At 49.9% G+C, this 23,136-nt stretch overlaps 1 protein-coding gene across 4 annotated transcripts in view; it reads right to left on the bottom strand.

Annotated features, from left to right (window-relative positions):
- Positions 1-835: 835 nt before the first annotated feature.
- Stat3 (signal transducer and activator of transcription 3) overlaps positions 836-23,136 on the bottom strand; it is a 51,427-nt gene continuing 29,126 nt past the window's right edge. The window contains exons 3-24 of one of the 4 annotated variants that reach the window (XM_021641204.2): positions 21,769-21,913; positions 21,141-21,239; positions 18,973-19,068; positions 18,719-18,800; positions 18,331-18,425; positions 18,056-18,207; positions 17,029-17,187; positions 16,848-16,940; positions 16,058-16,117; positions 12,302-12,331; positions 12,114-12,207; positions 11,956-12,003; positions 10,163-10,246; positions 9,342-9,440; positions 9,084-9,219; positions 8,396-8,448; positions 8,056-8,150; positions 7,815-7,954; positions 7,210-7,422; positions 4,049-4,091; positions 3,650-3,762; positions 836-2,869 (exon numbers count right to left, since the gene is read on the bottom strand). In XM_021641204.2, coding sequence (XP_021496879.1) covers positions 2,814-2,869; positions 3,650-3,762; positions 4,049-4,091; positions 7,210-7,422; positions 7,815-7,954; positions 8,056-8,150; positions 8,396-8,448; positions 9,084-9,219; positions 9,342-9,440; positions 10,163-10,246; positions 11,956-12,003; positions 12,114-12,207; positions 12,302-12,331; positions 16,058-16,117; positions 16,848-16,940; positions 17,029-17,187; positions 18,056-18,207; positions 18,331-18,425; positions 18,719-18,800; positions 18,973-19,068; positions 21,141-21,239; positions 21,769-21,913 — 2,185 coding nt within the window. In that variant the 3' untranslated portion in view covers positions 836-2,813. The remainder of the gene's footprint in view (positions 2,870-3,649; positions 3,763-4,048; positions 4,092-7,209; positions 7,423-7,814; positions 7,955-8,055; positions 8,151-8,395; positions 8,449-9,083; positions 9,220-9,341; positions 9,441-10,162; positions 10,247-11,955; positions 12,004-12,113; positions 12,208-12,301; positions 12,332-16,057; positions 16,118-16,847; positions 16,941-17,028; positions 17,188-18,055; positions 18,208-18,330; positions 18,426-18,718; positions 18,801-18,972; positions 19,069-21,140; positions 21,240-21,768; positions 21,914-23,136) is intronic. The other 3 variants (XM_021641205.2, XM_021641206.2, XM_021641207.2) reach the window with 3 other exon arrangements.

Raw genomic sequence — 23,136 nt, 5'->3', positions numbered from 1 at the left:
TCTAGCACACAGGTACAATTAGTCCAGAGCCTGTGGTTGGGGCCTTGGACTCAGTAGCATACTTCTGAGGGTTGAGGGTTGGGGCACAAGGAGCTGGTTCCCTCAGAGCTCAGAGCCTGGTTGGGGGCAGGAGCTCAGTTCACAGCCTGCCCCGGGGAGCACAGGGGCCCAGGGCGGCTGGGGGTGGGAAGCAGGGTCTGCCCCCGCCTTAGCCACACTGAACACTAATCTCTGTTTCCATCTCTGCAGGGGAAGTGCTGGTATCTCTCACGGAGGCACTCAGTGCTGGGCTGGGCTCCGGGGCAGCGAGGAGTGAGTGGAGTAGGTGGGGAGATGTTAAGAGCAGGCAGCTTGTCTGTGGCCTTTCCCTGAATTATCACTGCTGACTGCCCAGGGGCCCTGCAGCCACCAGCCAGGGAAGCGTCTGCAGGTTGTCCCCAGTGATGGAGCTGAGAAGAAGGTGATAATGGGCCAACTGTGGAAGGAGAGGCCTAGGTCTACACCCCAGCCCTTCCACCCTCCATCAGGCAGCTTATCTGACTACAGAACAAACACAGCAGCTTTGGGAGGGCAGAGCGAGGAGGCCACTCTGACACTGCCTTGCCACTGGACTATGACCCCGGGCTCCTGGGTCATCTCCGAAGGAGGATGGTGGCTGATGTTAAGGTGGGGGTGGGAGGGCTGCATCGTCTCAGGAATGAGAAGCAAACAGAGAACCTCAGCCCAAACTGGGGTGCTACCCCTTCCTGATACTCCACAACAGAAGGTGTCCTTGGAACACAAGTTGGGCAAAGGTGGTCCCACCAGCCGGCCAGCCCCCACTGCCACCAGACAGTTCCTATAGAATCTTTATTTCTGGAAGTTAAAGTACTTACAGCAATATACAAAAAACAAACAAACAACAACAAACAACCCACAATAATATAAATTTTTACACTAGAAAGTATACATTGGGATTTGAATGCAGTGGCCAGGATAGAATGAATACAAGCCACTGTGTGGGAGGCTAAGCAATCTGCAGGCGTGGCTGGGCAAGGCAGAGGACAGACGGGGGCCAAAGGGAGGGAAAGTGGGCGGTTCTGAGGACTCCTTGGGGCCATCACTATGGTTGGTTAACCTAGGTACACATACTTCCCAGAGCCCCGTGTTTTTCGGCATGTGCCCCAGAGAAGCCCTCACACTGACCCTGGGTCCCCAGGATCTCAAGCTGTCAGTGTGCCCAAGCCCTGCCTTTCTAAATACCCTTTCAGTTTATTATGTACTAAAGAACATTGCTGGGGAAGGGAGAGTGATAACTGTCTCATAGCAGAAGGCCAGGGGTAGCCAAGGCAAGCAGTTTGTCTTGGAGACAATGCCTTCACCACTCTTAATTCAGACACTGGTTAGTTAGCGTGAAACAGACAGAATTCCACAGACACGGATCTACTGAACAAGGTGGCTTTGAGTCACTGAATCTAGCCATGCCCCTGTGTCAGGGGAGGCTTGCCTTGAACCACTAAGTGTTCAAGTAGGCTGATGGGCTGAGGCAAGCGGGTGACATGAAGGCCACAGTAGGTGCAGGCACTCTGCTCCACCTGACCTGGGGGGCCCCTGTGGGGAGCAGACAATCGCCAGTCTCAGGGGAGGCCAAGGATACACCTCTCACAGGAGGGGCAAACCTGGAGTTTATCAGTCAGCTTTTGCCCTGTGGTTACAGGTACCCCTGGGAACCAGGCAAACAGGATAAGGACCATACTCCCTGAGCTTTGCTGAGGACCTGTAGTCTGAGTCAGGGTCAAACCTGTAACTCAGTCCCTCTTGTCACAAGGTCCCGAGGCCAGGTTTCCCAACACAAGCAGGACAGGGGGTCTTTGGATATGGGAAGGAGACATACCACTAACAAGGTCAAGTGGGAAAGAAAGCCAGCTGATCCCAGGCCCAGCAAGGCACCCACAGGGCAGGCTGGCTCTGGGGTCTGCAGTCTGGGTTGGGGTAGGGTGATGACAAAAGTTTTCCATGCCCTTGGTCTACCCTTACCCTTCCAACGGGTACTGGCAAAAATAAAAGCCAGTTTGTGAAAAGAGTCTGGGGTACCTAGGTTCTCTCTGACTTTCGTGTTCAAACACAAGGCCAGGCTACAGTCTCTGATGCCTTTACAGATTTAATCTGAAAGCCTTTAAGGATTTACAGAGATGATCGGCCTGAAGACAGCTGAACGCTTAAAGCACCAAAGAGGCTGATAACTGAGATTCTTTGACACAGAAAGGCTATGCTATTTCAGTGTGTTTTGCCCTTTAATTCATATTACCTTTTTTTTTTCTTCCTTTGTAATTAAAATAGAAAAACCTATGGGCTTAGTCCTGTCTTCTATTTGGACATTAGCAAGGTTAAAAGTGCAGTGCCAGGAGTCCTCAGCTACAGGCAGCCTAGGGTATCAGCTCACAGAAATGGGCAGAAGGATGCCATGGGCACCAGGAGGCACTTTTCTAACAATAAACCACGAGCTGCTGAGAAAGGAGGGCAGCACAACAGAACACAAGGCGTTTCCTTTCTCTCCCTCCAGCCTCCCGCTTTCACATCCCCCATCACGGCCTCAGAGAGCACGTTCCCCCTGACGTGAAAACACATCACCCGCACTCACTCATTTCTCTATTTTAAAAAGTGCCCAGATTGCTCAAAGATAGCAGAAGTAGGAGATTGAAAATAAAAAAAAAAAAAAAAAATCTGGAACCACAAAGTTAGGAGTCTCAGATGATCTGGGGTTTGGCTGCTTAAGGGGTGGAACACGGGGCAGGTGTCTCAGTCACTTCTCTGCAGCTTCCGTTTTCAGCTCCTCACATGGGGGAGGTAGCGCACTCCGAGGTCAGATCCATGTCAAATGTGAGCGACTCTGCAGGGACAGACGGAGAAGAACGCCGGTTCAGCCACCTGGCCACAGCCAGCTCGCAAACCCTGACCCCTCTGCAAGCGGACAGGGTTCAGGTGCCACCGGTGGCCAGTCTGCTGTCCCCTTGGGCCTGGGCAAGGTCGGAAAAGCCAGATTTCTTGCCCCTTATGGGGCCTCCAGAAGAGCTCAGGCTCCACCTCAGCCCAGCTCTGTTTCAGGGGTCTAGGGCTGCCCTGGATGTGCTAGCCTTAGTCACACAGAGCCACTGAGCACCTGAGACTAGTCTAGATCCCGGTGCGAAGGCTACCACACTTCAGAGACTCAGCAGAGGAGGCAGGGAAGGGGAGATGGCCCAGTGACTATCTCGGCATCACAGGGGCGCTGAAGGGACAGTGTGTGGCCTACAGAAGAAGGTATTAATGTCACTTGCCCCTCCATACTGTGGCTACTAAAAAATTACACGTGTGTGAGGATTGTTTCCACAGCAGAACATGGCTGTAAAGCCACTTTTTTTTTTCTTTTTCTCCGCCCTCCTGTTTTTTTTTTTTTTTCCTTCAGTTTTTTAAGACAGGGTTTCTCTGTGTAGCTCTGGCTGTCCTGGACTCACTTCATAGAGCAGGCTGGCCTCGAACTCACAGAGATCTGCCTGCCTCTGCCTCCTCTGAGTGCTGGGACTGAGGGCGTGCGCCACCGCGCCCAGCTCTACGGCCCATCTCCCCGTGTGGCTGGCAGGCGCTGGGCTCTGCATGGGCATCAAAGGGGCCTGACTCTCCAAACACTCACCAAACTGCCCTCCTGCAGAGGGCTCAGCACCTTCACCGTTATTTCCAAACTGCATCAATGAATCTAAAGTGCGGGGGGACATCGGCAGGTCAATGGTATTGCTGCAGGTCGTTCTGTAAGGAAGGGGGAACGGCAGGAGGGGGGAGGGCCGGGTTGACAAGACACAATGGAGGGGGAAAAAAAAAGAACAAAACACACACACACAAGCCATCAAACTCTGGTCTCCAACAGAAAAAATAAAACTCAAGCTTTGAAAACACACAAGGTCACTCTGAGCGCTAAACGGGCCCAGGGGCTCCCGGCCCTTCAAGGGTAACTCTCTCCCCGAGTCCCCCCTAGTCCTGGGGACAACTGAGGACACTAGAAATGAATGCCGAACTGGGAAGGGAAGCCACTTACGGTGTCACACAGATGAACTTGGTCTTCAGGTAGGGGGCAGCACCTGCAGAGAAGAAAACCCGGCTTTAACTGGTTGTGACCTGCTTTAAGAACAGCGCAAGAGGAAGAGCCATCTGTCTTTCCCAGGGCTCTTGAGCCAGCTTACACAGAGACTGCCCGGACACCTCTCTCTACCCCTCATTGCATGCTGTCTGACATCCAATCTTGCAGTTTGGAGTTCTGTCTCCTCCAGAGTTTCCAGAGCTGCAGAGACTTCTGGGAACACCTGCCCCACCTGGACCTGGACCTAGCCTGCCGTCAACTCTAGTGCTTCCTTCCTCACTCTGCGTGCGAGACCAACCACCTTTGTGTGGTGTTACGCTGCTCCTGTGGCCTGGCCACACTTGGAATTGACTGCCCTGTCTGGTGACTAGCACAGACACCAACAAAACTGAATGTTTGGGAGAACACAAAGATGGCTAATGCTGGAGGCTCCAAAGCCACTTTCAAGTAAGAAAACATATTCTGGCCACTGGGGAAGACAGGACACCCAGGTCCGAATACATGTGCAATGGCCAGGGGACCTGGCCAAGGCGCCTTCTCTCTCAAGTGTGGGAGGGAAGAGAGAGAGCCAGAGCTGGCTATCTTCCATCTCTGCTGTTTATGTTGGAAATGGAGGACTAAAGGTTAGGCCAAGAAATCAGGAAGCCTGGGGACACTGGTATGAAACCCTGGGAGCTGAGCTGAACAAAGCACGTAGCAGGCCTGGGGTCGTGCCGGTGGGCTGAGAAGAGCACAGACCGAACCCTGGGGCTTACATGCAGCCAGCAAGACGCACGGCAAACACCTGGGAAAGCCATTGAAAAGTGGCCATAAGCTGGGCGTGGTGGTGTACACCTTTGATCCCAGAACTAGGGAGGCAGAGGCAGGTGGATCTCCTGAGTTCCAGTCCAGCCTGGTCTACAGATCAAGTCCAGGACAGCCAAGCCACACAAAGATACCCTGTCTTGGAAAAAAAAAAAAAAAAGGCCATAGATGAAAATCCAAGTTCATTTCTGGTTAACCCAGACCAGAACCAAAGGAACCAGAGGAATTCCTGGGGCAATTGTGCTCTCTACAAATCCAACTATTCTGGTCCTAAAAAGTTCTGAACTTCCACCCTAGAAAGACAGAGGGGACCAAGAAGATAGCTCTCTGCTAAAGTTGTCTGTCACTAAGCCTGATGACCTTCACTCAATCCCCAGGACCACATGGTGGAAGGAGAGAGCTGACACCCTCAAGGTCTGACCTCCAACGAGAACCACACACACGTGCACATATACAATAAGTTAAAAAGAAAGAGAGAGAACAATTTCATTCTCCAATGACCAAGAGAGCTGAGAAACACAGTTTGAACCCGAGGTAGGGAGGAGTGTAGGACACAGAACTAAGATGGAAGAAATTCAAAGTGGCCTATTGCTGTCTGGGTCTGGACAAGCTGTGACTAAACTTGCTCAAAATCCCTCCAGGGGAACACAGTGTGTGGACTTCTGGTAGCCGAGGAAGACCCAGGAAGAGGCTCTAAGTGATTTCTTCACCATAACACCCCTGCCATAGACACAGAGAAGGGGCCAACTCTGAGGGGTTCACCTGAACCTCCTAACCTTCCTCAGGCTCCCCAGCCATCCCTGCACCCTCCTGATGCTCACAGACAACCCCATCAGGCACTAGATCCCTTTCCCATGCCCAGTGCCTTGTCCCTGAGGAGTGTCTCTGGGCAGCCTACGGCAGGGGCGTTGATGGAGGTGGCAGCCCGGCACCAGGGACCTGGATCTTGATAGCAAAATTGGTCAAAAAAGTGATCAGCACTCAGACTTCAAAGTCCTCCCCGAAGAAAAGAACAAAGAGTGGTGTGAGAGGGACTGATAAACAGATCTCCCAACTGAAGGCAAGGTGGAAGCAGAGATAAGGGACAGACAGGAAGTGAGAGCTCAACCCCTCCACAGAGAGAGAAGTCACAGCAGAACAAAGGGAGAGGAAAGTAACCGTTGTCAGCACGTCAGACTCCTCCAGCCCGAGAACTGGACATTCCTCGAAGAATGGCGAGGGCAGTGTGTGTGTATGCGTGTGTGTGTGTGTGTGTGTGTGTGTGTGTGTGTTATACACACTGGGGCTATGTGAATGAAAGCAGTCAGTGAAAAGTAGCCAGGGCAAGAAGGCCGGCTCACACATCGCATTACAGGGCTCAGCATGGTGCGATGATTAAGAATAGTCACAGCAAACACAGACGGACAAACCGAACTCCTCACCAGTGTTCGGACAGAGACAGAGTCAATGCAGCCAATACTAATTGCTTACAGACCATACGGCTGTGGTCCTTCATGCTAGGGACAGCCCCAGGGAGTACAGATTAACCTAACCTAATTTCTATTTTTTGGTATAATTTATACCAGCGGTTCTCAACCTTCCTAACACTGCGACCTTTTAACACAGTTCCTTGTGTTGTGGTGATCCCCAACCACAAAATTATTTTCATTGATTCTTCACAGCTGTAATTATGCTACTGTTACGAATCTTAGTGTAAATATCTGAGTTTTCTGATGGTTGTAGGTGACCCCTGGGAAAGGTTGAGAAATGCTGATTTACAGTCACACGTACTCCTACATAGCAAAATGCATCTTGTTTAAACAGCTGCACATGCGAAATGCCAAGCCCAAATTCCCTCTGGCCGTCTCCTGCAACCTCGATACTCCTCAGTCCGCTGTGAGCTCTGCCCCAGGCTGCTAACAGCCACTGGCCCCAGAAAGCCTTTCTTCAGACTCCTGGCACTGCTGACTCCTAACAGGAAAGCCTGCTGGACTCGACTCTGTCTCAAGTCTTCTGCAACCCACGGTGTAAGAAGCACCAGAGAAGTGCCTCCATTTTCTCTTCCTAGGATTTCGAGTGTGTGTGTGTGTGTGTGTGTGTGTGTGTATGTGTGTTGCTATTGTCATCTTCACATTGTCAAGCTCGCTGTGAGGCCCAATTCTGTTCTTCTCTTGAATCCCATCAGCCACCCTGTCAAAGCCCCTGATAAACAGCTTTTTTTTCCATAAGAAGGAATGACCCAAGACATCCAGTCGTGTCCACGTCCTTGTACCCAGATCCCTTAAGGACCTGCACCTTCCCCACGAGTGAAGCCAGAACCATGGAAAATCAACAACTACCTGGGTCAGCCTCAGGGTGCTCCTGGCTCTCCGGTCGGCAGTACTTTCCGAACGCCTCCTCCTTGGGGATGTCGGGATAGAGGTAGACCAGCGGAGACACCAGGATGTTGGTAGCATCCATGATCTTATAGCCCATGATGATTTCAGCAAATGACATGTTGTTCAGCTGCTGTTTGGTGTATGGTTCTACAGACTGGATCTGGGTCTTGCCTGTCACAAGACATGGGAAGGGAAGGTTAGGCCAGTCCAGTCGAGTGCTGGAGACCCCGATCACCCGCCAGTGACTTGGAACTGTGGTAATGGCCAGGCTGGCTGTTAGAGAGGCCATCCAGCTGGATCACAGGCAAGCACTTGCCTCAGACGTGTTTACGGGGTAGGCAGAAAAGGGACTGAGGAAATAAAATTTTAAATCACACTTTTCTATGCAAATATCAGCCAAATGGAGTGAACAGAACCAACCGGCAGTCCACCCCTTCAGAAGGAGGCACAGGCCCTCTCTGCCCTCCAGGGGGCGGCAGTACCCAGAACACCAAGCAGCCGGGTGCTGCCAGGGGCCACCAGGTGGAGCAAGTGAGACAGGAGGCGCAGGTGGGAGGTCTTACCACTGATGTCCTTTTCCACCCAAGTGAAAGTGACCCCTCCTTCTTTGCTGCTCTCACTGAATCGCAGCAGGAAGGTGCCTGGGGGCTTCGTGCTTAGGATGGCCCGCTCTCGCTCCTTGCTGATGAAACCCATGATGTACCTACAGCCAAGGAACACCCATGTTTGGGCTCAGAAGGCTGTCCCCGCCACTGGGGGAGCAGGTGACTTGGTTACACGGTGGGGCCCAAGTTTCAACCTTACCCTTCGTTCCAAAGGGCCAAGATATACTTTTTCACAAGGTCGATGATATTGTCTAGCCAGACCCAGAAGGAGAAGCCCTTGCCAGCCATGTTTTCCTGGAAAAAAAAAATTGGGAAAGCCATGTCCACCCCCATTCATCCCAGTCCTTTCCTGGGATGAACCCTGGCACTCTGCCAATACCTTGGGCCCCTCTCTCCTCAGGCAGCCTCTACTAACCACTGAAGAAAGAGGTCCCAGACTTTCAAAGTATTCACGGCCCCCTCACAAGCACCGCCTTACAAAGGAGCACTCCACACCTGCCTCCTGAGAGGTAACCAAAGAAATCAACAGGATCACTCACTTTGCAAAACTTAGCCCACGTAATCTGGCACCCTGAGTAGTTCACACCAGGTCCTAGAAGAGAAAAAAAAAAAAAAAAAAAAGAACAGAAGAACTTCAGCCTTGATGGCAGATTTTATTTCTCAAGAATTTGCAAACATCAGGCCCGTGTATTTGCTTTCATGTACCTGCAGGGGGCCACAGTTGTGGGTGCATGTGTGTGCTCACGTACACAAACAAGCCCAAATACCCAAGCCCAGCATTTGGCCCCTGTATTAGGCTAGCACAGATGTCCTCCCGGGTCCCTGCTCTTCCTTGCCTTGTGGGGTCTGAGGACAGGTGTCACACACTGACAGGCCGACAGCTGGGGTTAGAAGGCTGTATTTGGTGGCAGCACAGGTCAGAGCTACTTTTTTAGTCCAGATTTTTTTTTCAAGGGAAGAAAAACTCTAAGCTAGCGTTTATGGCTTCTTAACGAAATGGGCAGGGAATGCCAACCTGTCTTCAAACACATTTAAAATATCTCCTCAAAAAAGAGGAGGAGGAGAAGCCGCCTTCATCCCTCTCCATGTGTCCTAAAAACAAATGCCAGAATATACTCTGACTTCGCAGCCTGGCCCCAGCATAGTGCTTTGCCCTATGACCCTGGAAAACACTGCCTGCATGAGTAAACCCCAGGCCAGATGTGTCTGAAGCTGCCAAACTCCCACCTAGAAGCTTCTCAGCCAGGGTGGTCAGCTGCTCGATGCTTAGCCCTCGCTTCGTGGTGGACGAGAACTGCCAGCTGAGCACCTCAGCCACTTGGTCCCAGGTTCCAATCGGGGGCTTGGTGAAGAAGTTCACATTCTATTGAAAAGAACAATTCGCTCGCTTAGATGAGAAAGCAATGCTGAAGACCCGCGCCAGGGGCAGAGAGGCCGCAAGATTTAGGGATTTCCGGGCGGAGGGGCTGTGTGGCAGGAACTCACCTTGGGGTTATTGGTCAGCATGTTGTACCACAGGATCGATGCCCAAGCATTTGGCATCTGACAGATGTTGGAGATCACCACAACTGGCAAGGAGTGGGTCTGTAGAGCGTGGAGACAGGTGGGAAGGGCTTAGTGAGACAGCTGGGCTCTCCTGGCGTCAAACACCTCTTCACCTGTCTCTCAACAGGATCGAATTTTAAAAAACGCCACAACCACACCCGACACCAGGTCTAGGCAGGAGAGAGACTGAAGCAGCTCGACACCAGGAGAATGACCCACCTGAGCAGAGTGACTCGCTGACATCAGGACATAACCAGTGACTTACAAAATGTAATCGGTTCAAAGCTAGGCACCCCCAGCCCCTGACTTTCCATAGAGAGACCTCCAAAATAGGCAATCTCCAAAATCCAAAGACTCTGCAACTTCCCATGAAACTCGGGTGTTAGAAATAAAACACGAGGATGCCTGCTCTTCTAGATCTAACTTAAAAAAAAAAAAAAATCAAGGAAACAAAATCTAAACGTGACTTTCTGAATACTGAGATGGCGGCTGCTAAGACTCAGCTGCCCAAACTTCTTCAAATTGATCCTAGGCAGTCACTAAATACAGACTCTCATCAGTTACTCAAGCAAAACTTTAGTCTTGGGGGGCGAGGGGGGGAATGGCAGGGGGCCCTGTCAAGTACTTTTCAGAAATAGATAATAAAAAATAAACACTATTTTTAACACTAAGTGACTGGCTTAGCAGACAGCCACTGTCCCAGCAGGCATTTTGTCCTGTCTTCCCTGCATGCCGGATGCCTAGTCCCAGGCAGGGCTCACCTCCAGGTCGATCTTGAGGCCTTGGTGGTACACCTCAGTCTCGAAGGTGATCAGGTGCAGCTCCTCAGTCACGATCAGGGAGGCCTACGACAACAGCGGGGTCACTTCTTCAGAGAACAGCCCTGAGTTCTCCGCAGCAGCAGAGGAAAGTGACATATAACGAACGACCCCACTACACTAGAAAAGGTGGCCGCAGACAGTGTCAGGGACACAGCGCTGTGCCTTGTCTCTTCAGCACAAGACAGGATCCTCGGCTCGATCTTTTACTATGTACTACATGATACACAATCATACTTTATAATATACAGACTCAAGGCACAAAGAATAACAAAGCCCTAGACATCCAGGGATGCACCACACAGCTTAGTTACTTATTTGGGGCAAGATGGCTCGGTAGGTAAGGGCGTTTGCCTGATAATCTGAACCTGACTCCTGGGACTCACGGGGTGGAAGAAAAAAACAGTCCCACAAGGGGCTCTTTGACCTCCACATGCGCATCATGGCACATGCGTGACCACACACACACACACAGACACAAAGAAAGAAAGGGAGTAAGGGAAGGAGAGGAAGAGAGACAGAGGGAGAATGGATGGCAGGCAGCCTTACTTAGGCTTCTTCTCTTCCTTTTCTCTCTCCCTCCTTCCTTCCATGTACACTAGGGAGCAAACTCTAGGGTCCCATGCATGCTAGGAGCACCCCACACTGAGCTACGGCCAGGGTTACCATCTGGTTTAAGGATCAGCCATTACTACAGAAATTCCCCACGTGAATTTTCCTCCTCTCCCCTTGCAGCTCGCCGCGTCTACAGCTCTACGTTTCCTAGCTCCTCCTAACCGTGTTCACAGCTATTTCTCCAAGCAGGCACATTTTACAAGGTCCTGCTCGGCATGCTCCTGCTGCTCACCTCCCCCTTGGTGTGCCCGTGATCACGTGATCCGGCCCCAGTTCTTCTTCCAAAGCTGTAGAGTACCGCGCTGTGGCTGCACCACAGCTCCCGGCTCCCTAGAATGCTGGTGGAGCTGGGCTGGGTTTTGAGTGACCCGTATTTGTCCCTGGTCCACCTATGCTTTCTTTACTGTTCAGTCCTGGGACTGGAACTGCTGGTTTACAGAGTGTGCTCATTTCCATGCCAAGTCGCTTTCCAAAGTGACTGTGACACCCTTCACCGCCACGAGCAGTCAAGCAGTGCAGCCACCTGCCTGTACAGGAATTACTAGTGAATTCTCAGGAATCAAATTCCAGTTCTTTGACGTGTGGGTGCTGAATGACAGGATAACCTCAAACTCCCCGCCTCAGCTCCTGAGTGCTGGGGGCTTTTTTGGCTGTTGTTTTCTTAAGTTTAACTCTGACTTCATGCCTTCTGTCTCACCAAGGGCACTGAAAATGGAGCCAGCTGGCAGGTGGTGGCAAGGGACTTTGGGAAGCCCCAGGCATAGTGGAAACTTCTTTTCTACCAAATGGGTGTGGGTAAGAGTTGTGCAAGGGACTTCCCAACTGCTGAAGCGGGGAGGGGAGCCAACTCCCCAACACTCAGGGAAAGGCTCCCCACACAAGAACTCCGAGGCACCTGTGACTTCCGAGCATATCACACTGGCCCAGAGCAACTTTTCTAAATGACAGCAGCTGAAATAGCTGGGTAAAGTCTTTAATTTTGGGAGAGGGAGAGAGAGAGAGAGAGAGAGAGAGAGAGAGAGACAGAGACAGAGAGAGAGAGACAGAGACAGAGAGAGAGAGTTTTCTCTCTTTCTCAAAGAAAACACTGTCAGTTAGTCTTCAGCCGGAACAAAACTTACATCACAATTGGCACGGCCCCCATTCCCACATCTCTGCTCCCTCAGGGTCTGGAAGAAAGGAAAAGAAGCCAAGAGTCATGCGAGGCCGTCCCAAGCTGCCCCTCCACCACTGGCCCTCTGCTCAGGGGAGCCTGGGCCCCCTCCCCCTGATAACCTACCAAGTGCTTGAATTCTGCAGACAGGCTGCCATTGTTGGACTCTTCCATGTTCATCACTTTTGTGTTCGTGCCCAGAATGTTAAATTTCCGAGATCTGAGTCATGGGAGAAAAACCAACATGTTGAGTGACTGCTGAGTAGCCAGAGGGTAAAGCTGGATGAGAGAGAACAAAAGGAGGCTGGACTCACCCTCTGAGGGCCGCGACGTCCCCAGAGTCTCTGTGGAGAACACAGATGACGGTTAATAAAACTGAAATTACAGACTCTGCTTCTTCCCAGAACCTACTGACTACCTGTTAACCTACTCCAGTGGAAAAGGCTTTTAGATGTTCAGTTGCGTTTCAGGTGTGAGACAAAGCTCTGTATGAACAGGAGCCTCAGCTGAGTGTCCACTCCACAGCTTCTTTCCACTCTGCTCAGCTTGGGACGGCGGAGCCCATCCTTACTTCCGGGGAACCCAGGTCACTACAGTCATCAGAACAGAGGAAGCCATAGACTGGGTGGGAACAGGGTCTGCCTCGTCTCTTTGCTTTGTTGGTTTTCCCAGACAGGGTTTCTCTGTGTAGATGTGGCTGTCCTGAAAGTCACTCTGTAGACCAGGCTGGCCTTGAATGAGAGATCACCTGCCTCTGCCTCCCTAGTGCTGGGATTGAAGACCAAGCAGTTGGCTGGTCTGCCTTGTCTCAATCAGGCCAAGGAGGGAATTCTATTCCGGGCTGCTCGTGTCCCACAGATGTGTGTGAGAAGGTGTATGACGTTTGGTAACTGCTACCTGCAGCCATGGGACCTGGAAGGGACGCCATGTCTACAGGTGACGCTGCAGATGGGATGGAAGAGCCTGGGTTCCTGAAGACACCTGTGAGTCACTGACCTCATCGTCAGGTACTTGCCCCAACTGCATTTCCAGTTACACGGGCTGGGAATTTCCTTATTATTTGAGCCACACTGGGTCTTTCATAAAGCTATGTTGTTACGGACAACTGACAACCCCTCCCAGGACAGGGCTGGAAACACTGTTCCCATGCAATCTCGGCAGTCCCTGTCTCTGACCAGATGACACATCTGGTTGTATCACAATGTTTCTGTATTTATCTTCTTTTAGAATGCTATTTTACAAGTTCTTAGCTAGGTGGCAAAAACCTTTAACCATGGCACTGGGGAGGCAGAGGCAGGTGGATCACTGTGAATTCAAGGCCAGCCAGGGCTTAATAGTAAGACTCTCTCTCAAAAAAATAACAAAGAAGTGAAATTTATTTTCCATTGCTGTATATTTACTTACAAATAGCATGTCCTGATGTAAAAGAAAATTATCAACTTTAAACCATTTCTCTTTCCATGCATAACAGTTTCAAACCAATTATAAGAAAGCTCCCCCTCCTTCCAAATTGTATTTCTGTTTTATATTCCCTTTTTGTATTACTTTTACCTATAACTCGCACCAAGAAATTACACAGTTTAAACTCTACAGCCTCACGGGATGGATTATAGATGCTCTGCACACCTGTTTCATCAGCATAGTCAGAACATAGTCATCGCCCCAAGTGTTCCCAAACTCATCTGCGATACCTCCCGTCCCATGCTCCAGCCCACCCTGGCCCCAGACAAACATTTTCCATCGCTACAGATTTACTTGCATTTTTGGAAATATATGCATGGAAGCATAAAATATATACTCTTTTGTGGGGAGGGGACCTGGTGGCCTTCACTCGACCTAACTACGATTTATTCAGGCCTTGCAACTTCTAATAGTCCCCTTCTTCTGGTGATGCGCGGTGTTCCACTGTATGATGGACTGCACACTGTTCATCCCGTTAGCGGACGTGCGTGTGCGTTTTTCATTTCTCTCGTGTTAACAACAAGGAATGAGAGGGCTGTGTCACAGGGTAGGTCAGAATTTTTAGGAAATTGTCAGAATTTCTTTCAAAGTGGTGGTGTCGCTTTGCTGTGCCGCTCTTATGTATTTACCTGTGTTCTGTGAGCGCCTCTGCTAATGTGTAAATACAGTAAATACACTGGACTTTCCTCTGATGGTCCGTAACAGGGACACCCTCACTTTCCGCTCCAACCCGAACGACGCTGCCCCACTTCCCACTTCCGCTCATTGAGTACCCTGCCCTCTCCACCTCGTGAGACCCATATTAACATGCACTGATCTCTTTTACTAACCTCAAGACCGCTTCTAGACTTCAGATTGTCACATGATTAGTCAACACATTCTTGTCCCGGCGGTACTTCTTTGACAGCTGGAGCTCTGCGCTACACTTTAACATCTGGCAGGGAGGCTTCCCACACCCATGCCTACTATTTTTATTTATATAAAAAAATTGTTAAGTCAGTGTGGTGGCGCACACCTTTAATCCCAGCACTCAGGGAGGCAGAGGCGGATAGATCTTTATGAGTTTGAGGCCAGCCTGGTCTATAAAGTGAGTCCAGGACAGCCAAGGCTACACAGAGAAACCCTAGCTCAAAAACCAAACAAACAAAACTTTTTTGGAAGTGGTGAGTGTCAGAACTAAGGAAAGGAGAATGAGAGCAACTGTTCAATCAGGACAATGCTTCAGGTTTGTAAAGTGACTGCGTTCTGGAGACCTGCTCCAGAGCAGAGTGAATGCCCACTGCTACTGAACACTTAGGAATGAGATAGGGGGTGCAGGGTTGGCTCAATGGGTAAAGTGATTTTTGCACGAGCATGAGAACCCTAGTGTGGGTCCCCAGCAATTGCGTAAAATCTGGGTGCAGCATTAAGTGTCTTTAACTCCAGTGCTAGGAACTACAGAGATAGGCTGGCTGACAGCCGGCCTGAGCCCCGGGGTCAGTGAGAGACCTTGTCTAACAAACGAAGGTGGACATGATAGAGGAAGACACTTCATGTCGACTTCTGCTCTCACGCATACGCACGCACACAATAAGAAAACTAAGTTACCTTGCTATCTTTGCTTATTTCTTCCACCTGTGATATAACTTGGCAAGCAGTACTTATTTAATTGCATCTTTATTTTTCAGTACGCGAGTTGAACCCAGGGCCTCGGGCATGCTAGGCAAGCCCACTGGTACTGTGCTGTATACACTCCCAAGCCTTTTTTATTTTCAATGCTTGGGGCAAACTGATGAGACTCTGCAAGGATTTTGAATACAGTTGTTGATATATATATATCTGAATGGGCACAGAAAGAATGTAAGAACCAAAGGGGTTGGAGGACACCAAGAACACAAGGCCCTCTAAATCAATGAGCGAAGCTCATATGAACTGACAGAGGCAGAAGCAGCATGCCCAGGGCCTGCATGGGTCCACACCGGGTCCTCTATGCTGATACTATGGCTTTCAGTTTAGCGTTTTTACAGGTTTCCTAAGTGAGCAAATTAACGGAGCTCTGGGTCTTGTGTCTCTCTTGGGTTCTTTCCCTTCTGTTAGTTTGCTTTGTCCAACTTTGATGTGATGGTTTTTGTTTTACTTTTTTATACTTTATTTTGTTACATAAAAAAAAAAAAATGAATGAATGAAGGTAAACCCAACCACTAGGCCAAAAGATTAATGATGGAATTGTCACTTATACCTGCTGGGAGAGGGAAAATCAGTTTTCTTAATGGAATGGAGCTGGGTATATCAACTCTAGGACAGGCCTCCTGTCAGGGGTCACTGATGAACAAATAAAGAAGATCATGTGCACGCTTTTGTTTGGTTACCGTTTGGTGATTTGTTGTGTTTGACTTCTGTTTTTCTTTTTGGGTGTTGCATTTTGTTTTCTAGGTTTTTGTTGTTATATTGGGGTTTTGGTTTGTTTTTTTGAGAAAGAACTTAAAGTTGGTTGAGTAGGGTGAAGGGGAAGATCTGGATGAACTTGGGGGAGGGGAAGAATATGAGCAAAATATATTTAAATTTAAAAGTTGTTTTAAAACAATATATATGCATATATAGACATATACATATATATAAAGAATACTTACTTATCAATGCACACTTTAATTTTAAGCTGATAATTCAACTCAGGAAACTTGACCAGCAACCTATTAAAAACATATAGTCAAGGAAAGTTAGTAGGCCTCTTACCATGACCTCTAGTTTAAAAAAATAAATAAAACCCCTAATACTTCAATTCCTGCAAAGTAAATATATTGCTGGGAGTGGGCGCACGCCTTTATTCGAAGCGCTTGGGAGGCAGAGGCAGGCGGATCTCTGGGTTCAAACCAGCCTGGTCTACAGAGTGGGTTCCAGGATAGCCAGGGCTACACAGAGAAACCCTGTATAGATGGAGAAAAGAAATTAAATATATTTACAAACCCAACTCCACCTCCACCCAGAGTCATCTTTGATATTAAAGCTGAAAACTGACCCTTCAGCCAAAAAGTCCTGAAAGGCCTAAGAATGTGAACCAGGTTGTAAGAGCCTCCCAGGGAGCGAATGAAAAAAGCATTTAGTGACAGATGCTGCACAAACACGCTCTGCGGCTGGTAATCCTTCCCCCAGACCCGAAATCCCACGCAGTTCTACGTCTGCGGGAGATTTCACAGTTCAGGGGAACCCTCACACTTGTTCTGGTCCAAGGTGAGGAGTGGGCTTCACCTCCCCCCTCGATGGGGCCCTTGGCTACCACACCACTGAACCTCCATTCACCTCCCCTCTCCACGGGGGCCCACGGCTGTCAAAGCCCTGAGCCTTACTCCTTCCCTTATAGCCCTCAAGGAAGAGGACCAAGCATCAGCGGAGGCCCACCCACGGTGCGAGGGCAGGGCGCACCTGACTTTGGTAGTGAACTGGACGCCAGTCTTGATGACCAAGGGCCGGTCGGGGTGCATTGGCATGCAGGGCTGCCGCTCCACCACGAAGGCGCTGGGAGAGAAGAGGGCGGCATGTCAGAGGCGCGGCGACCAACCTCCTTCCCGTTCTTTGCTCCAGAACACCTGCTTTTTAAGGTTACCTTTTCATCAGGTTTCTGAACAGCTCCACGATCCTCTCCTCCAGCATTGGCCGGTGCTGCACGATAGGGTCCCCCTTGTAGGACACTTTCTGCTGCAGTTCCTCCAGCTTCTTAATTTGCTGGCGGGTCTGAAGTTGAGATTCTGCCAACGACGTTATCCTGCCGGGAACGAAAGGGAGCCCCCCGTCACCTGTGTTGTCTAGCTGTAACCCAGCGCTCGGGAGACTCAAGCCGAGGGACCTTGTGCCTGGGCTGCACAGTGACTTCAAGGCCAGTCTGAGCTATGCAGGGAGACCCTGTCACACAGAAATAGAGCGGGACGTGGGGTCTAAAATAATGGAAGGGAACACACACAGAGCATGAGAATGGCCACTTCAACAATCTGAAGCACACAGTCCAGAGGAGGAAGGCTAAGGCTTACATCGCTGGAGGTCATTAGTGGAGTTGCCACTGGATTGTGAATGACTTCAAGCCCAAATATGAAGCATGCTCGTGCTCACTTTCCTCATCCTAAGTTGCCAATGTATTAGAACATGGGAGTCGGAGGAGACTGAGGGGGCTTGAGCCGGCTGTGCCATTCTCAACCTGCACAAGCATGGCCAGGCCTCTTCACTACGGTGGGCCTTAGTGACCCTTGAAAGAAGAGAAGGGGTTGAGCCTCACCAAGACGATTCATCGAAGATGAACCAGAGCTATGCCAAAATATTGATAATATGTACACACAAAAAAAGTGAGCAGAGGGGCTGGAGAGATGGTCCACGGATAGCACTTGGGGCTCTTGTCTGGTTCCCAGCACCCATACTGGGCAGCTCACAACTGCCTGTATGTAACTCCAGTTCAAGGGGTTCTGTTGCCCTCTTCTGGCCAGGGTTAGGAGTGTAGTTCATGGTTCTAGAGTGTAGTTCATCCACCCCCAGCACTAAAAAGGAAGAACAGAAGCATGAGCCAGGGAGCAGCTCTCTGCAGGCCTGTGACTAAACCCAGCTCTCTCGAAGGAAAACGAAGCCTTTCTTCTTCCAGCTCTTACCAGTTTTCCAGACGATCCAGGCAGATGTTGGGAGGGCCTCCGATGCACGCGATCTGCTGTCGCCTCTTCCAGTCGGCCAGTTCTTCGTCTGTGAGTGTTTTCTGCACATACTCCATTGCTGACAAAAGCCCTGCCAGCTCACTCACGATGCTCTGTTTGGAAATCAAAACAGAGTTAGAAGACAGTTCCCCAGACCACGTCCATAACCACATTCTCAGGTCAGTTCCAGAGAAGGAACCCACTAGAAACCGTCAAGTCTCCCCACGAATGCTTACTCTCCGCATCTGGTCCAGCGCCGTGAGCATCTGTTCCAGCTGCTGCATCTTCTGTCGGGTCACGGACTGGTTGTTTCCATTCAGATCCTGCATGTCTGATGGGGGAGGAAAGACTCCTTGAGCAGAGGGGAAGCCTTGAAGCCTTCTCAATGAGGCCTCAAACCCTGTGTGCACCCGCAGTTCCTGCTACTCAGACAGCTGAGGAGAGATGGGAACAGGCTCAAAGTCAATCTGAGCTGCACGGCACAAGCAAACAAAAGGGTGCCCCAGTAAATGACAGAGGTTCCCGCTTTCCCTACCATGAAGCCACATGAGTGAAGGCAGGTCCTGAAACTCAATGGCACGGCTTAGCTTTCTATAGAGTTTACCGTCTCTACTGTTCACTTGCCTCCTTGACTCTTGAGGGTTTTATAGTTGAAGTCGAAGTCGTCCTGCAGATTCTCCACCACCTTCATTTTCTGTTCTAGATCCTGTTTAAACAAACAAACAAACCAAAAACGGAAGTTGTTTTTTTTTTTTTTTTTTTTTTTTAAAGAGGTTTCCTTCAGAAAGGGGAAAAGAAAGTTTTGAAGATAATGAAAACGTGCACGCGAGGCCACACTCCACAGCCCAAGCACGGCTCTCTGGGTTGGGCCTGGTTACCTGCACACGCTTCCGGACGTCCTGAAGATGCTGCTCCAGCATCTGCTGCTTCTCTGTCACCACAGCAGCTGTTGGGTGGTTGGCCTGGCCCCCTTGCTGAAAAAAAAAAAAAAGATTGTAACACAGGTGAATTCACAGAACCTGGGGAACACGCAGTGGTGCAAGAGGGGAGGATGCTGGGGGAACCGAAAGTTGCTCTATTCTGTCAGTGGCTTTTTATGAACAGAAGACACTGTAAACCCGTTCTCTGCATTAAAGTAGGAGCCCAGACTATGAATGGTCTCAGCCTTCAAGCACCTCATGGGTAAACTGTCAGAAAAAAAATCTATGAAGAATTTGGGGCACGGCTCAGTAGCGGGGATTGTGCTTAAATGAATGAAGCCCAGGCTTGATCCCAGCACTGAGAGGATATTAATAAGTAAATTCTGATGGCAGCAGAGTGCAAAATATTTCCATGAAAAAAAAAATCTTTTCCCAAGGATTCTCAAAATCACACGTCCATAGCTTCCGCCAGGGGAGAGGGAGAGGCCAAGGCCTTAAGGAGTCAGTTAGGACATGAACCGTAAAAGGACGGGCTTTGCACGGAGCAGAAGCAGACATCTGATGGCAGGAAAGACAAGAAGCTACAAGAACAAGACAGCAGCCCAAGGATGAAGATAGCAATCTTGGAGAGTGTGGGAACGAGGAGAGATGTTATCTGTGCGGTTCTCCAAGCTGGAAAAGCTCACTCACACCCTGAGCCCACACTTTAATCAAACACGGACCTAAACACCACACTTGTCAAGGGCTCAGATCGGGCCCCAACTGCTGGACTATTCTCTTCTTTAAATTTATGTACTTTATGTGTATGAGTGTTTCACCAGCACTTGTGTGCACACACCGTATCAGTGCTTGCTGCCTGAAGTGGGTGCTGGATGCCCTGGAACTGGAGCTATGGATGTTGTAAGCCACCTTTTGGGTGCTGGGAGCTGAACCCAGGTCTGCTTTGAAGGCAGCAGTGCTCTTAGCCGCTGAACCAGCCCTCCAGCACCACCCTTTGCTTCTACGACCTCTCACTGCCAGTCCGTTCTCTCCACTACTGCCACGGGTCAGAGACTGACATCCTTGCCGCTTCTCTCCGCTGCCCGAACCACAGAATGCAAACCTCTCAGAAGACTGGGGAAAACACCTGAGCCCCTACATTCTTCCCCACTATGGGGGCGGTGCTGACTGATAGGGCACAGAGGAGACAGAGGCTTTCAGAAGGCTCAGCCCCAAAGCTGTGCCTCTCCCCTCTATTTCCTAAACTTGCCTAGGGCAGGAATGAAGGCCTGGTCTCTAGAAACAATCAGCCAGCGGTGGTCTAGGGTCTCTCAAGCTCCATATGGCTGGCTAAAGAGGTGTTCTCTGCATACTCCCAAGCTCTAACTCAGGGATTGGGCGTTAGGAAGTCCCTGTGGGACAGGCATATGGCTTGCATAGCTAATATCAGCACTTGGAAGGCTGAGGCAGGAGGATCTAGAGTTTACCACACTGGGCTATGTATTTGAGACCCTGTCTGAAATGCAAGCAGAGTGTGGTGGCCCATGCCTGAAATCTCAGAGACTGATGCAGGATTGCCATGAGTTTGCAACATCCCAGCCCACACAGTGAGTTCTAGCCCAGCATGGGTAACAGGAGGTGGATCTTTCTCAAAAAAACTGAACATGAAAACAAGAAAAAGTGGTGTGGAGAGTGTGGTGGCATAAGCCAGTAACCCCGGCACCTGGGTGGCAGACACAGGAAGATTAGCTGAACTGGAAGTCAGCTGTTCAACACAGCAAGAGCCTGGCTCATCAACGACAACCAAGGGCTGAGGGGGCAGCTTTGATGTCTCGCACGCATGGAGCTCTGGAGCTGTCCCTAGCACCTCACATACAGGATATGGCGCTGTGCACCTCTAGCCCCAGCGCTCAGCGGAGGAGGCAGCGGGAGAATCAGAGTTCAAGTTCATCCTTGGTTACATCCTTGGTTGGTTAGCGGGGTGGGATGGAGGGGGCTGTGTGAAATTTTTTGTTATTTTCAATGTCTGTTTAAGGCTTCCATCCAGTCAGTGTCTCTCTCCTCTTTAGCCACATTAAACCGTAACTGTTTATTTATGTGGACAGTGCCTGTCCCCTGCCCTGCACCTCGTTTCTTCTCAGTCTCACCTGGGCCGCCGTGGCTGCTGTCTGGAGGAGGCGAGACTCTTCCCACAGGCATCGAGCCACGATCCGGGCAATTTCCATTGGCTTCTCAAGATACCTGCTCTGTAAGCAAGACGGAAAGAGAGTGGAAAGCTGTAGCAGACTCAGGAGGTGTGGATGTAAGCTAACGTAAAACTCACTTCTGCAGAGCCTTCATGAAACAACAGACCAAAGGCTTCGGAATCTGACTGAGGAAAGGGAGGAAAAAGACGGCCTCGGCGATGGCAGAGGCACAGGAGTCCATCCTGGGAGTTGGTCATCTGGATTTATAGGGAAGTGGTTGACTTTACCCAGGAGTATCCAATTAATGGCCCAAATTTCTAACATTTAGAACTGAGAGTCCCGTGCCTATGATGAGCAGGTGTTATTAGCACGCTGCCATGAGAGACTAACATTAAGCTCTTTATTGCTTAAGTGAATTTTTGGTAATGTGCCCAGGGGCCCGTGCACAGGGAATTGAGACGGAGCTAATTACTTCTTTGATTGAGAGTACAAGACAGGCTCTCATCGTTCAGCCAAGTGAGGACAGACACACTTCCGGAAAGAGCTCTTGATAGCTCCGCTCTGCTTCCCACCCCGCTGCCCATCGCACCTGCAGGAACTGCTTGATTCTTCGCAGGTTGTGCTGGTAGAGGACGTTGGACTCTTGCAGGAATCGGCTGTACTGCTGGTCAATCTCACCCAAGAGGTTATGAAACACCAATGTGGCATGTGACTCTTTGCTGGCTGCGTATGCCCTAGGAAAAGGAAGTGAACTGGATTGAGTACTTTGGAGAGCCTGGTGTGAGAGCACAGATCTGTCCATGGCTGTCTCAGGAGGTGGAGCAGGAGGATCTATAGTTCAAGGCCAGCTTTCCCTACCTAGAGAGTTCCAGGCCAGTCTGGGGGGACTTTGTGTCAAGAGCAGTGACAACAGGAATTTAAAGCACACACACACAGAGACTCCACCATCAAGGGGTAGCAGGGAGGACAAGGCAAACTGATGCTATAACCCACTCATCATTTTCCATTTCTCTTGCTTAGGTCAACAATGCCACCATCGGTGACACAGGCTTGCCTAGTTTGATCCCCAGCATGGAAAAAGAAGAGAGATAAGAATGATTCCAGATAGTATTATTTATTCTTAGTGTCTATATGAATAAAATATTTGAGCAAAAATGGACAGAGATAAGTCTGGTGTGATGTAACATCTATAATCCAAGAACTACTTGAGCAGCCTGGGGCTGCATAGTGAGTCCTAGGCCAGCCTGAGCTGGACTGCAAGACTTTGCCTCAGACAGATAGACAGACAGGACGAGCAAGCCAGACCTTGGAATGATAGCACACGCCTACAGTCCTAATACTTGGAGGTAGAAGCAGGAGGATAAGTAGTTCAAGGGAACCCTCAGCTGAATATGCAAGTTCCGGGCTAGCCTAGACTAAATGAGACCTTGTCTTAAAACAAGAACAGGGGAGAGCAAGATGGCTCAGTAGACAGAAGTTCTTGGTAAGGAAACCTGACAATATTAGTTCAATCCTTGGAACCTACGTAAAGGTGAAAGCAGAGAACTGACTCCATGACACTGTCTTCTGGCCTCCACATGTGTGTGGTGGTGTGTCCACGCACTGGCCCCCCCAACACCATATGCACACAATAATAATAAATAAACAAAGAAACAAATAATGTCCAAACAAAGGAAAAGGACAGATAAGGCCGGGCATATGGTCCCCCCTTACAAGCAATGAGGACCTGAGTTCCTATCTATAGAACACACATAAAAATGCTGCCAGAGGCAGGTGGCAAACGAAAGACGAGCTTAGTGGCATTTTTGGAGATTCCTTGTTTCCTAATGCTGTCTCTGGGAATTTTTTTTCCTTGTAGGTCTCCTGCGCATATATCATCATGTTCAGTATTGTGTTTTTAAAAGGTTTCTGTGTGTGCAGGAACATGTGTCTCTGTTTCTTGTGCTTTTTCTTTTGT

Source organism: Meriones unguiculatus, chromosome 7, assembly GCF_030254825.1.
Source record: "Meriones unguiculatus strain TT.TT164.6M chromosome 7, Bangor_MerUng_6.1, whole genome shotgun sequence".
In the NCBI taxonomy this organism is placed as follows: Eukaryota; Metazoa; Chordata; class Mammalia; order Rodentia; family Muridae; genus Meriones; species Meriones unguiculatus.
Note: the sequence above shows the minus strand (reverse complement) of the source record. Positions and strands in the feature narration are given on the sequence as shown.